The 14464-nt window shown below is 40.8% G+C and overlaps 1 protein-coding gene and 1 long non-coding RNA gene across 2 annotated transcripts in view; one reads left to right on the forward strand and one right to left on the reverse strand.

The window, feature by feature from the left end:
• Positions 1-14464, reverse strand: part of LOC134671882 (uncharacterized) — a 274843-nt gene that overhangs the window by 75559 nt on the left and 184820 nt on the right. The window lies entirely within an intron of this gene.
• LOC134671874 (E3 SUMO-protein ligase PIAS2) overlaps positions 1-14464 on the forward strand; it is a 33707-nt gene that overhangs the window by 6208 nt on the left and 13035 nt on the right. Inside the window, exons 5-11 of the mRNA XM_063529733.1 lie at positions 96-273; positions 8743-8844; positions 9132-9239; positions 9706-9838; positions 10226-10460; positions 12310-12470; positions 13329-13535. Of these exons, the coding sequence (XP_063385803.1) occupies positions 96-273; positions 8743-8844; positions 9132-9239; positions 9706-9838; positions 10226-10460; positions 12310-12470; positions 13329-13535 (1124 nt within the window). The remainder of the gene's footprint in view (positions 1-95; positions 274-8742; positions 8845-9131; positions 9240-9705; positions 9839-10225; positions 10461-12309; positions 12471-13328; positions 13536-14464) is intronic.

A 14464-nucleotide genomic window follows, 5' to 3' on the forward strand; every position in this document is an offset into this window, starting at 1 on the left:
GTTGCTGGAATGCACGAAGATTGATATTAGGCTATAGCCGCGCGCGTCAGTTGACGTCATTGGCGGTCAAAAGGTTAACTCTGAATTTGTTACAGATTGCCGTTCTACGACGTAATGGCGGAGCTGATGAAGCCGACCACAATGATGCCGACACAAGCGGGCCGCATGCAGGAGGGGGCCTACCAGTTCCACCTCACACCCGCGCAGGCCACCGACATAGCGTGCGGCAAGGACATCGTCGGCACCAGCAACAAACTAGACTATGTTATACAGGTGAGAACTAGGACCTGAGGCCTACCATGATGTCTTACCTAAACTGATGAAGCCGACCACAATGATGCCGACACAAGCGGGCCGCATGCAGGAGGGGGCCTACCAGTTCCACCTCACACCCGCGCAGGCCACCGACATCGCCTGCGGCAAGGACATCGTCGGCACCACCAACAAACTAGACTATGTTATACAAGTGAGAACTACAAGTAGAACCGTTACCCGGATGCCACATTGGTGGGACTAGGGGCGGTAGAACTGAAGGTACTACCTAACTAAAATGCCAGTTTGATACAGCAGGCAGGCGCGAGGAAATTAAAACTACAAATCCATAAGGCGCGCAAACACATTGTGTCGATGCTTCGAGATCGTTTGAGGCGTCCATCTCCATCCGCCCTTGCGATCCCTTGCTTTATGCACTAGAACGTTGCCGCTAGCCTAGGCTATTACGCGGTGCGAGTGGGCAATGTACTACTTCTTTACTATATTGAGAACCCAATGAAGAATGAATAAAAAAACAGTCGCCTGATAAAAGACTCCTGGTGATCTCTAGAAAAGAAAAAACTGGGGTGCATGTCAATGATGTTTGCTCTTAACGCCCAAAGACACTCTTAACCATTTTGCTGGACGAATTTTTAGCGTAAATTTCATAAACATCTTCACAGGCCTACTAGCTCAATAGTGGGACCGGATTTTTGCACTAAAAGTTTTGATAATTCTAAAGTTGAAAAAGTGATACTTATCTGATATAGGACATATTTTAAAGCATATATGCTATATATGATGAAAAGTTAGAACGAGCGTTAGATATAAATTAGGTATTTATATATTTTTAGTAATGATTTTTTAATATTGAATTAAAGTGCAATGTTTAAGTTCCATTGTTTATAATATGTATGACGCTTTATAATGTAAAATTATTAGAATTTTTTTTAACGTGCTTCTTTGTCAAACTACAATTAGCTTATTATTTTGTCGATATTGAATTAAAGTTTAATAAATCCACAACAACATATCTAAATTTATAAGTTAATAGGTAAGCTAAAAAGCTAGAAGAATAAGATATATGCTTTAGAATTAATATACGTTTTTTGTCCTATAAAATCTAATATTGAATTAGAGTCTGTAAAAATAAGTCTATTACTATAAAATAATATACGCAGCCATATTATGGAAAGTAAGAAATTTCTGTGTGTAGCTTGCATTGTAATAGTAAAATCTAGTTAAAAAGGCGCGAAATTCATACATACGCCGCGCTGGTCCGTCAGTCGCCGGCGCGGCGCTCGAGAGCCTATCATAGCCTACCTAATTACCTATACCTCGCCCCTCGCCCCACCTCCCGCTCAGTAACACTGTCTGTCTTTTCTTATCATTCATTTGTTTGTTTACCGTGCACATATATAAATTAGATGCGGACATTACGTGAAATTAAAATATCTTATTAAGTAAAAATACCTACAGCTGGTCAATCAGATCTTGTCAGTAGAAAGAGGCGGCAAATTTGAAAAATGTAGGCGCGAAGGGATGTCGTTCCATAGAAAATTTGAATTTCGCGCCTTTTTTTAGTGACAAGATTTGCTTGACCAGCTATATTTCATTATCTTGACTAATATTGTAATAAAAATGTACAAGATATTCACAACTATTTTTTACTATACATAGTTTGTCAAAGGACTGTCTCATTTCAAACATAGACAGGGAGAATCATCATACTATCTTTGACTTACACTAGTACTAGCACCCAAAAGAAAAGGATGAATATAGTTTATCGTTTTTATTTACTGACAAATTGGTTTGACCAACTATACCTATTTCTGGTTCCTATTGTCATGTCCTGTCCTATTCAACGTCAATATCATAATATGTATATTATAAACCAACTGATCAATATTACACGGTATTCATCCTGAATATACAATAAGGTAAGTGGCCTCACTTACCTTATTGTATATTCCGTGTGGGCCGTATATGCCTATATACAGCCCACCTTAAATTAAAATGTTTTTTTTTTAATAAACAGGATATGAAGTATGAGAAACTCACTCAAATAGGTTTCTCATTTATTTAAGTTTCTTCATTATACCAAAATAGTTATAAAAATATTACGATACTCTTGGAAAATATACCTTTTATGAAAGTCCTATTATGGGCCTTATTGAACACTACCAGTGTATAACTTAATCCCGCAAAAAATAATCATTTTGACAGTAGGTAATAACAGATTTTATTGTTTTTAACTTAAGAGTTAGACATATACAAATAACAATATTTGATACTTCATAACAGGAGGATTTATTTATAATAAGTGAAAATAATTATTTTGGGTCTTAATAACTAAAGATATAAAAATTGTCTAGTTTACGCGAAAATAGTAGGTAACTAAACATAAATCTTTATTAGTTACAGTAGTCTCATCTTTTAACATCTGGGGGCACGGCAGTGCCCCCGCCAAGACGAGAAAAGCGCAAGGGCACTATCTACCTTTTCTCGAAGCGCTTTGTCGTTTTTTGGAACCCTCATAACTTGGGGTTGGATTATACCAGATAAACAAAGTTCTCGGACTTATTAAGCATATCAATTGCATAGCTCTTATACTTTAGATTTTATTCATATCTAAAAACTTCGATTTCGTCACTGACTCACTCATTTGATGATCATCAATACCGAGTACTTCCTGAAGTCCTCTAAGAAGCTGAAATTTGGTATGTAAGATAGTTTTAGTACACAAACAACAAATAAATTAAAAAAAAAATTATCCCTAAGGGGATGAAGATGGGGTTTAATTTTGTATGGGAAATCAATAATCGCTGAACCGATTTAGTTGAAATTTGGTATGTAGATAGGTATTGTTATGGGGAAGGATATAGAATAGATTTCAACCTCAAAGTTTACCCTTACGGGGTGAAGGCAGATTTCAACCCCAAAGTTTACCCTTACGGGGTGAAGGGTTTATATGGGGAATCAGTAAGAAGTACATTGTGTAACAGATGCCCCCAGATACTTATTTCAGGATTTTTAATAGTAAATCACCCCCAACCCTTTAAATTAGGGGATGGAAGATTGTCATAAACAACTTACAAAAAGAAGTGAAATCCCATCAAAAACATTTTGATGTAAAATGTTGCCCAAACGAAACCATAAGGCTCGCACTGTCAAAAAGTTATCAGATCTCTTGCCAAGCTTCTAACTCTACAAGCCCTCTAACTTTACTAGCTCTACACCAAAAGTGTGTGGCTTGGCCGTTTCGTTTCTACAAGAACTATTGTATGTAAGTATAATACAAAAACCGCCCAAATGCGAGTCGCACTCGCGTTCCAAGGGTTCTGTACATTACACAATTTTTAACAATATATTTTTTTTAGAGAAAAGTGAATAAAATGTCTTTAAAAAACCCGTAGGTATCGGAAAACTAGGTACTTAAGTCCGACTCACGCTTGACTGCACATTTCTAATAGGTTTTCCTGTCATCTATAGGAAGAGAGCTAATATGTGTATTTTTTTCATAATTTTAGACCCAGTAGTTTCGGAGATAAGGGGGGGGGGGGGGAATGGTCATTTTTTGCGTATTTTCTTAAATAACTTCTAAACTATTTATTTTAAAATTATGAAAAAATATATCTGAGATTCTTACAATGAGCCCCTTCGTTTGATATATATATATATATATATATATATATATATATATATATATATATATATATATATATATATATATATATATATATATATATATTTTTTTTTTATTTATTGAACAATAAGCTAAATAAAGTACATTATTATTACAAGACCCATCGTGGGCAAAACCTTGAGGAGGTTTGTATGCCGATGGGGAGTTCGAGAAAATAACATGACAATATACATATCTATCTTATACTAATTAAAATTCTAACAAAATTCTCTTATATCAATTCATATTCTAATTCTCTTATATTAATTATAACAAGATATAGTTTTTTTTAATTCTATTTATCATTCATCTCAAAAGTGACCCCTTTATTTGAATTTCTATTATTTACTTTACATGTATGTCCTTGGGCTATAGACTTACATGTGTATACCAAATTTCAACTTATTGGTGCAGTAGTTGCGGAGCAAATAGGCTGTGACAGACGGACAGCCAGACACACGAGTGATCCTATAAGGGTTCAGTATTTTTCCTTTTGAGGTACGGAACCCTAAAAATAATGAATTTAATAAATTTTTCACCTTATGCCCATGTGGCGGTAGCGAAACAGCCAAGCCACATATTTTGACTAAGGTGTAGAGTTAGTGAAGTTAGGGCTTGTAGAGTTTGAAGCTTGGCTCGACAAGAGATCTGACAACTTTTTGACAGTGCGAGTCTTATGGTTTCGTCTTAGCAACAAAATTTACATGAAAATGTGTTTGGTGGGATATTTTTTTACAGTATAAATATTTATTCGTAACAGTAAGTATTATCTTTTAACATAATTTTTACAGTACATCTGGTGCTACATTACGACCGGTGCTATAATAAGCACGTTAAAACACTCCCTTTGACCGTGTTTCAAAATTCGTCACTCGTTGCATAATATCTATTTTTCGCATTTCTATCGTAAAAGAAAAGAAAACTAACGAAGAGGTTTTACGCATACGAGGGCCACACTGAAAGTTTTGCGTAACTTTTGAATAAAATCATTTATAACCATAATAATACATTTATTGCTTCTCAAAATGTTTCCCTTTACATTCTATGCACATATTCACTCGCTCGGACCATTTTTGGAAGCATGAGGCCCAATCACTTGACTGCATGTTTTCGACGTGGTGATGAAACGTAGTAACTGCCTTATCCGGGGTCTTAAATGTCAAACCCCAAATTAAATCCTTAATTTTGGGAAATAGATAGAAGTCACAGGGTGCAATGTCTGGATTATAATCCGTATAAGAGACATTTTCCACGTTTTCGTAATTAAAAAATGTTTTTGCCTTTATTGCGGTATCGGTGGACGCATTATTATGACGCAGGAGGATGCGGCTTCTCGGTCGTCTCTCGCGGTCTTTTTCAATGACTGCGGGCACACAAATGGTAGTGTACTACTCAGTATTTAACGTTCTTTTATTATTTAAAAGTACGGTACAAAAAAGTCGCGTTTAAAAAAAACAGACGATCAAAATGTTTGGCAACGCTTTTGGCTTGTTGAACTTCTATGGGCCTCCTGTCACCTTCGAAAGACCCATTGACTGGACTAATGCCTTTTTTCCGGATCGTAGCAGTAAATCCAGGTTTCATCTCCTCTAACGATGTTATATACAGCATTTGAACTTTCTTGCTTATACTTACGCAGCATTTCTCGGCACCAGTCAAAAAGTACCTGTTTTTGGACTGAAGTTAATTCGTGAAGAATCCAAAGACAACAAGGCTTCCCGACTTTTAAATATTCTTGTAAAATCTTTTGTATTTGTCTCATACCTATCCCTAATTGTCCTCAAATTTCGTCATAGGTGATTCGTGGGTTTTCTTCAATGAGTCGTCTCACAGTAGCCACGTTTCCTTAAATGATCGCCGTGGACGGTCGACCTTCACGAAAATCATTATCTAGAATAATACTGTCTCTACTAAATTCACCATACCAACGCCTCACGATGCTCAGATGTGGTGCTTCAATCCCAAAAGCATTTTGAAGGCAAGCACTACACTCTTGCGGAGTAAGCGAACTTTTAAAATCATAACAAAATCATAGCTCTAAAAATATTTTCGCGTTAAAGCCACGTTCAACGCACTGACTTACTTTGACAAGCCATTAAAAACAAAAGACGATCGATTTGTCGCCAACATTTGTCACATTCCATAATCAAAAGCCTGTATTTTTTTTTTAATATACAATTCATAATTTAAATATTTACCAGTGGCCAGTAGTGCAAAACATTCAGTGTGGCCTATGTAGTAGGAGAGAGGAGGAGTTTGTTAAGAACTATAGACAATAGAAGAGGAAGGATGCTTGGGCACCTGATACGATACGACGAATTTATCAAAAATATCATAGAAGGGAAAGTTGAAGCAAACAGGAAAAGGGGAAGACCAAGGAGAGCGTACATGGATCAAATAAAGGAAAAGATAACGTCGTGTCGTATCGGGCTGTCAAAGAGAAGGCGGAGGACCGCCAAACATGGAAATTGCTCCACCGACAAGAGTCATACTCTTAAATATATGATGATGATCGTAAATACCTACCTATGTATTAACAAAAAAAAGTCACTTGTAATTAGTTACTGCCTTTAAAAAGTATAAGTGCCTCAATGTTATTAGACTTTTTGATTCTTTAAAACGTCTTTAGGTCAATAAAGCAAGTGAAAAATTATTAGAGTTAGACCAAGAAAAGTCTGCAGCAATTTTGACAGCCCACGCAGTGCAAGTGTTATTTATAAGTCATAATTTCATAGAAGTTTCTTCAAATCGACCTTATTAATTAGAGATTAAAAATATTGAAAATTATCTTAAAATATTTTAATCTAATATTTCATCTCATACGTTCAATAAGGCCCGGGACTAGACCTTTTTACCTGCACTGACAGTGGGCCTTCTTAGCAACAAGTACAAATTCAGAATAATTGGGAATAATAGGGAGCAACTGCTATTTTTGAATGCTGGGCCTTGTTACCCGCCGGGCCTCATATGCCTGCACCTCACCTACCTTATTTATTTGGTTTACAAGGGGAAAAGTTGTTGATTAACCGCTCGTGCTAATATTGATACCCAAACAAGGGAAACATTTTTTTTTATTAAATAGGAGGCAAACGAGCAGACGGATCATCTGGTGGTTAGCGATTACCGCCGCTCATGGACACCCGCAACACCAGAAGGGTTGCAAGCGCGTTGCCGACCTTTAAGATGGGGGTCTTTGAAGGTTTGAAGGTCGTATCGGACAGTTCATTCCACAGTTTGGCTGTGCGAGGCAGGAAGCACATTCACAAATTCAAACATTCTAAAATTGAACCACGAGCGTAGCGAGTGGTTCGTAAAGTTGAACCTTGAGCGTAGTGAAGGTTTTAAGGGACGAAGGTTAAATAAAATTTTCACCACATCAGCTCGTAAAGGCCCTCTTGATTGTTCGTAACGGATAAGAAAAGTGGCATTTAATTTGATGCAAATTTTGAGTTGTTACCGTAGGTAAATTGGATCAGTTGGTTGGTAATATTGACTTTAAAATGATAAATATTGAATAACATCAGTTTGAAATTGATTTTATGATAAAGTAAATATTATCGGAGATGATCGCTCTTAAAAAATATATGTCGCTAGTCATTTATAACCTAAAAGCGCCAAATTACGCAAAATTATATTGAAATGACACCTGTGTATTGAATTTGAAGAATACTTTAACAAGGGTAGTTATCTGTATGACAATGCACCTAAAATAATTTTCAAATGTATCTATTATTTCTATACTTAACACGATAACGAATTCTACGTAAACGAAACCGCGGGCAATCCCTAGTACATATAGAAATAAATAAGGGAAGGTAAGTTTCCATTAGTGTACTGTGTAAAATAACTATTTACCATTGATAATAATTTTATAAACGCTTTGCGTATTTTTAAGGGCACCGCGCTAACCGCTAGCCCGCGACCGTCGATCGCTGCCTCCTGCCACGGCGCACAGCGCGGCGCGCGCAAACGCCGCGCGTTTGAAATGTAACTTAATATAAGCTCGGAATGCATACTTACGTATCAGTATTTAGTGTCGCCGTGATTTTATATTTCTAATCTTTTGTGTGAGAAGTAAGATCTTTATTATGACCGTGTAATATTAACTCTACAAACTTTAATTCAATATTGGCTATACTGCTTAACGAGAAATCAATATCTAGACAAGCACATTGTCTACATTTCTAACTTTTTACATGTATACTAAGTTGATAGATAATATCGTAATTTTGCAATATCAGCTACTCTAATTCTATATTTACTTATAATTCCTGTTTTTACGTTCACCAGAAAGCAGCTGTTCCAGATTTCTAAAAACCGAATATTGTGAATAAATTAAAGTGTTATTGAATATGTTAAAGTTTTTTGTAACTTTAATTTTATATTTACATAGTTATTTAGCAAAAATTGAAAATTTAAATATGGCCGAACGCTCCACCTAAAATTTTCTAACTTTTTACATGAATGTTATTTAACATGCTTACAATAACATATCAAAAAAGAAAAAACTTTAATGTTATCAAAACCCATTTTTGTTCCACCGCTGGTCTATACATTCCAATAAACATTTTCACAATCTTATTGTCAGTCTTAGAGGCGTGTAAATATATTTTTCGAATGTTGGCTTTAGGGAATGCAAATCGGTTATTTTTTGTATGGAAATAACCGCGGTTTCGGTTAATAACCGATTATTTCCATACAAAAAATAACCGAAAATAACCGATTTGCATTCCCTAGTTGGCTTGTAGAGATGTTTGTGAACTCGAATGTAGATTGCATGACTCTATTGACTTGTTTGTTGACAGGCCCAATTGAGGTTTTGCCTTCTGGAGACGACGTGTGAACAAGAAGACTGCTTCCCGCCAAGTGTTAACGTTAAAGTCAACAACAAAATGTGTCCATTGCCAGTGAGTATTTCTTTTGTAAATTTGTGTTAAAAGTAACCTTACTTTTACTTTTTCCAATCCAAAGGAGGTTACCCAAGCATGGAAGAATATGATTCGAGCCCTACACCCCAGCAGAGGGTAACAGGATGAAAAGAAGAATACCTAAAAATACGTCAATTTAGTCACTAATCGAAAAGTGCTCTCTGATAATTCTTGAAGTCTTACAAGCTTAAATTTGGAATATAGACGAGGGATTGCATACAAATAAAACTTTAAGGCAGCATAATGATATGTGTTTGAATGTGCAGAACCCGATCCCAACGAACAAGCCAACACCGGAGCCGAAGCGGCCGCCGCGGCCTGTCAATATATCCTCGCTGGTGAAGCTTTGTCCCACAGTGGCCAACACAGTCCAGGTACTACTATTATTATAATTACATACTTTTGACTCCAACAGGCCGGTTCAGCATAGCGTAAATTTACATGATTTCTAAAATCAGCATTGATACTTAGAAAAAAATGTAAAGTTATGATCGTACTTTGAGTACTTGCCTGTCTAGATATAATTCGTATTGGTTAGCCCACCGTCGCCATCTATGATGATATATCCATCCATCTGCACTCGAGAAGTTTACGTTTTCCGTATATGGTACAAATGATTCAAATTAGGAAAGATATTAGTCATTTATTGATCTTGTGCCAAAAAGTCTCCATTGAGCTATGTAGTTTGAGTTGCGAAATCGTAAATGGGTGGATCAATACTTATCCCATATTAGGCAAAAATTTAATGAAATATTCACATAATTTGATAGAAAAAAAGTGTAACAAATTCTACATATTTCTATCATAAACGTCTATGACCTATAACTTTTTAAATAACAGGTGACGTGGGCGTCGGACTTCACGCGCGCGTACGTGCTCAGCGTGTTCCTGGTGCGCAAGCTGACCTCCGCCGAGCTGCTGCTCCGGCTCAAGAACAAGGGCACCAAGAACCCGGACTACACGCGCTCGCTCAGTAAGTGAAGCTGTATACCATGCACCTAAAAATAGAAAAACACTAAAAATAAAACTGACCTCATAACATTACAAGTCGATTTTGCTCCCATACATACTTATTGGGCTTGAGCCAATCATTGCTCGAGTTCCTGGTTAATGTGTGCGTCGTACGTAAAAAATCACGGTTTCGTCTCAGCGATTTTACCTCTGCCTATTTTTGAACTCTGGGCTTTGACTTACACTATTTTTTGCTAGCAAACGTTTCGTAACTCTTTGAATGACACGTCTATCGTGTGCTGTCCCTAAAACTTGTCGGAGTCGGAATGCACGAAGGTCTCTAGCCTCGCGCGTCAAGCGTTGACGTGCTTGAGTTGAACTAATAATAATATTAATAACTTTGTTACAGTAAAAGAGAAGTTGTCAGAAGACTACGACAGCGAGATAGCGACGACCTCCCTCCGCGTGTCCCTCATGTGTCCGCTCGGCAAGATGCGCATGTCGTGCCCGTGCCGGCCGGCCAACTGTCCGCACCTGCAGTGCTTCGACGCCTCGCTGTTCCTGCAGATGAACGAGCGCAAGCCCACGTGGCTGTGCCCCGTGTGCGACCGGCCCGCGCTGTACGACTCGCTGGTGGTGGACGGGTGAGTGTGTCCCTGAGGTCAGCCAACTGTCCGCACCTGCAGTGCTTCGACGCCTCGCTGTTCCTGCAGATGAACGAGCGCAAGCCCACGTGGCTGTGCCCCGTGTGCAACCGGCCCGCGCTTTACGACTCGCTGGTGGTGGACGGGTGAGTGTGTCCCTGAGGTCAGCCAACTGTCCGCACCTGCAGTGCTTCGACGCCTCGCTGTTCCTGCAGATGAACGAGCGCAAGCCCACGTGGCTGTGCCCCGTGTGCAACCGGCCCGTGCTCTACGACTCGCTGGTGGTGGACGGGTGAGTGTGTCCCTGAGGTCAGCCAACTGTCCGCACCTGCAGTGCTTCGACGCCTCGCTGTTCCTGCAGATGAACGAGCGCAAGCCCACGTGGCTGTGCCCCGTGTGCGACCGGCCCGCGCTGTACGACTCGCTGGTGGTGGACGGGTGAGTGTGTCCCTGAGGTCAGCCAACTGTCCGCACCTGCAGCGCTTCGACGCCTCGCTGTTCCTGCAGATGAACGAGCGCAAGCCCACGTGGCTGTGCCCCGTGTGCGACCGGCCCGCGCTGTACGACTCGCTGGTGGTGGACGGGTGAGTGTGTCCCTGAGGTCAGCCAACTGTCCGCACCTGCAGTGCTTCGACGCCTCGCTGTTCCTGCAGATGAACGAGCGCAAGCCCACGTGGCTGTGCCCCGTGTGCAACCGGCCCGCGCTCTACGACTCGCTGGTGGTGGACGGGTGAGTGTGTCCCTGAGGTCAGCCAACTGTCCGCACCTGCAGTGCTTCGACGCCTCGCTGTTCCTGCAGATGAACGAGCGCAAGCCCACGTGGCTGTGCCCCGTGTGCAACCGGCCCGCGCTCTAGGACTCGCTGGTGGTGGACGGGTGAGTGTGTCCCTGAGGTCTGCCAACTGTCCGCACCTGCAGTGCTTCGACGCCTCGCTGTTCCTGCAGATGAACGAGCGCAAGCCCACGTGGCTGTGCCCCGTGTGCGACCGGCCCGCGCTCTACGACTCGCTGGTGGTGGACGGGTGAGTGTGTTCCTGAGGTCTGCCAACTGTCCGCACCTGCAGTGCTTCGACGCCTCGCTGTTCCTGCAGATGAACGAGCGCAAGCCCACGTGGCTGTGCCCCGTGTGCGACCGGCCCGCGCTCTACGACTCGCTGGTGGTGGACGGGTGAGTGTGTTCCTGAGGTCTGCCAACTGTCCGCACCTGCAGTGCTTCGACGCCTCGCTGTTCCTGCAGATGAACGAGCGCAAGCCCACGTGGCTGTGCCCCGTGTGCGACCGGCCCGCGCTCTACGACTCGCTGGTGGTGGACGGGTGAGTGTGTTCCTGAGGTCTGCCAACTGTCCGCACCTGCAGTGCTTCGACGCCTCGCTGTTCCTGCAGATGAACGAGCGCAAGCCCACGTGGCTGTGCCCCGTGTGCGACCGGCCCGCGCTCTACGACTCGCTGGTGGTGGACGGGTGAGTGTGTCCCTGAGGTCTGCCAACTGTCCGCACCTGCAGTGGAATTTAGTTATAACCTTCGTTAAATTACCATAATAGTTCTTATCCTTTCAAGCGTCTTTCACTCTAATATTTATAAATTATACCAAGCGGACATTAGAATTTGTATAGACGACAAAAGTATTGGCGAATGTTATTCTAAAGTCCTATATTTCCATTAAGCCTCACTTGTAATTTTTTGCGTTCTACTGTAATAAAGATTTGTCGAAATATGTGCTACTCCTCGTACTACAGATTGCTCTGCCCTTTGAGTTATTAAGGGTTTCACCAATATGCTCATGTATTTTAGATAGGAGCGGGTGGGTAATCGTGTGAATGAAAGTGAAGTTTTGGTTTGTGTACGTTAGATACTTCCAAGAGGTGTTGACGTCGCCGCGGCTGGCGGGCGACTGCAACGAGATCCAGCTGCACGCGGACGGCAGCTGGTCGGCGCACGCGCCGCCCGCGCGCGCGCCGCAGGCCGCGCAGCCCGCCGCCGAGCCCGTCACGCTCATCGCCGACGACCTGGGTCTGTACATCACATATGTAGCCTTATGCCATGCCGTTGTCGAGGCCTTCCCCGTCTTGAAAAAAGGCGCTTCCGCTCCAGGCTCATTTAGACGATGCGAGAACTCGCATGCGAGTTTCATACCATTGCGGATTTTGATCGGTCGGTTGAATTGGACGTAACCAACAGTCGTTTTATTCAATGTATCTAAAATCGCATGCGAGTTCGCGCGCCGTCTAAATCAGCCCTAATGGACCGCGCTTACGCCCCACTGTATGACTGTACTGAGACCAAGTCATTAATCATAATTTATAGTTATCCCAAAAAATGTTAATAGACATTTCAAACTTAGATGACACAGTCTACTTGAATTTGGAATTCGTTTTAGGTTGAAGTCAGCATCAAACAGATAGTGACGGCCAAAGTGGACAAATATACCGGAACACATCCTTTTTCTATGACATCAAAGGTTGACATCTTACGAAATATTTGATTACATTGTCCGTCACTGTTTATTTGATGCGTAAGATCGGTTTTCCTAGGATAGCGGTGCCTCAATATAGCGGCCGTCTCCATACTAAATAACACGGCTAAATATGGATGTCGTAGTATTTGTATGGAGACGGCCGCTAGATGACGCACCGCTATATAGGAAACCAGAACATAACTGTACATTACGTTGCTATGTAAAATAGGACTCTATTTAAATGCAGATTTGGCCAATGGAAATAGTCCGAATGTTGGGTGGTATCTGTTATCCGGCCATATCAAATCAATATCTGTTACATTTTTAGTTTTTTTACAAAACAATCAATCTTCACTGACAACGACCAGCGCTAATTCAGGATGTTTTCATTAAATAACTTCTTCATCCAACAGAGGTCATACCAGTGGAAGGCAACAGTGGTAACGCCAAACGCGCCGCAGTCGGAGAGAACAGGACGCCAAAAGCCACAGAGGTCCTCGTGGACCTCACGTCGGACTCCGAGGACGAGCTGCCGCTGAAGCGGAAAGTGCCGCAGCCCAAACCCACGCCTCCGGCCGAGGTCACCGTCAAGACTGATGACACGTATTCTTCTTCAAATGGTGAGAACAATCATTTATTGCGGCTATACACAGAGGAGCCTTAAATCCTTAAGCTGGCTCATTTTACTTAAAGGAGACATTCCTTTATTTTTAAAAAGAAACAAAACTGCATTAAAAGTATTTTTCTTTTTTTATTCAATTTGGCTTGTCAAACGAAATTTTAAGTACTAAATATTAGATTTTATGGATATTTTGTACGACAGACGAGTGACCTAATGTTTCTTGGAGAAATGTTATCATTAACATTAACTGTATCGACTAGTAGAATAAACTTGCGAGTTTTTATTTTTTGGAATTTTTAGTCGGTTCGAGTCCCGGGCGAGGCAAACGAGTTTTAGAAAATCTTTGAATGCAGTTTTGTTTCTTTTTAAAAATAAGGTATAATTAAGGTAATTTCCCTCCAGGGCCCGACTTATCTTTCCACCCTGTATAGTAAATTAAGGCCTAGATTCATTTGATTGTTGGCATTTTGTTTTATGGTCAGGTGAAGCATATAAGGCCCACCTTTATTTTAACTGAAATAGTTCTATTAATAATTAGGATATTATTAACAAATCAATTCAATATAGATTTCTCATTTGTTCATGTTTCTTCATATACCAAAATAGTTATATAAATATTCCAGCGCTTTTGAAAAATACACGTTTTATAAAAAAAACCGGGCAAGTGCGAGTCGGACTCGCGCACGAAGGGTTCCGTACCATAATGCAAAAAAAAAAACAAAAAAAAAGCAAAAAAGAAAAACGGTCACCCATCCAAGTACTGACCACTCCCGACGTTGCATAACTTTGGCATAAATTCACGTTTGTTGTATGGGAGCCCCATTTAAATCTTTATTTTATTCTGTTTTTAGTATTTGTTGTTATAGCGGCAACAGAAATATATCATCTGTGAAAATTTCAACTGTCTAGCTATCACGGTTCGTGAGA

Source organism: Cydia fagiglandana, chromosome 16 (genome assembly GCF_963556715.1).
Source record: "Cydia fagiglandana chromosome 16, ilCydFagi1.1, whole genome shotgun sequence".
In the NCBI taxonomy this organism is placed as follows: domain Eukaryota; kingdom Metazoa; phylum Arthropoda; class Insecta; order Lepidoptera; family Tortricidae; genus Cydia; species Cydia fagiglandana.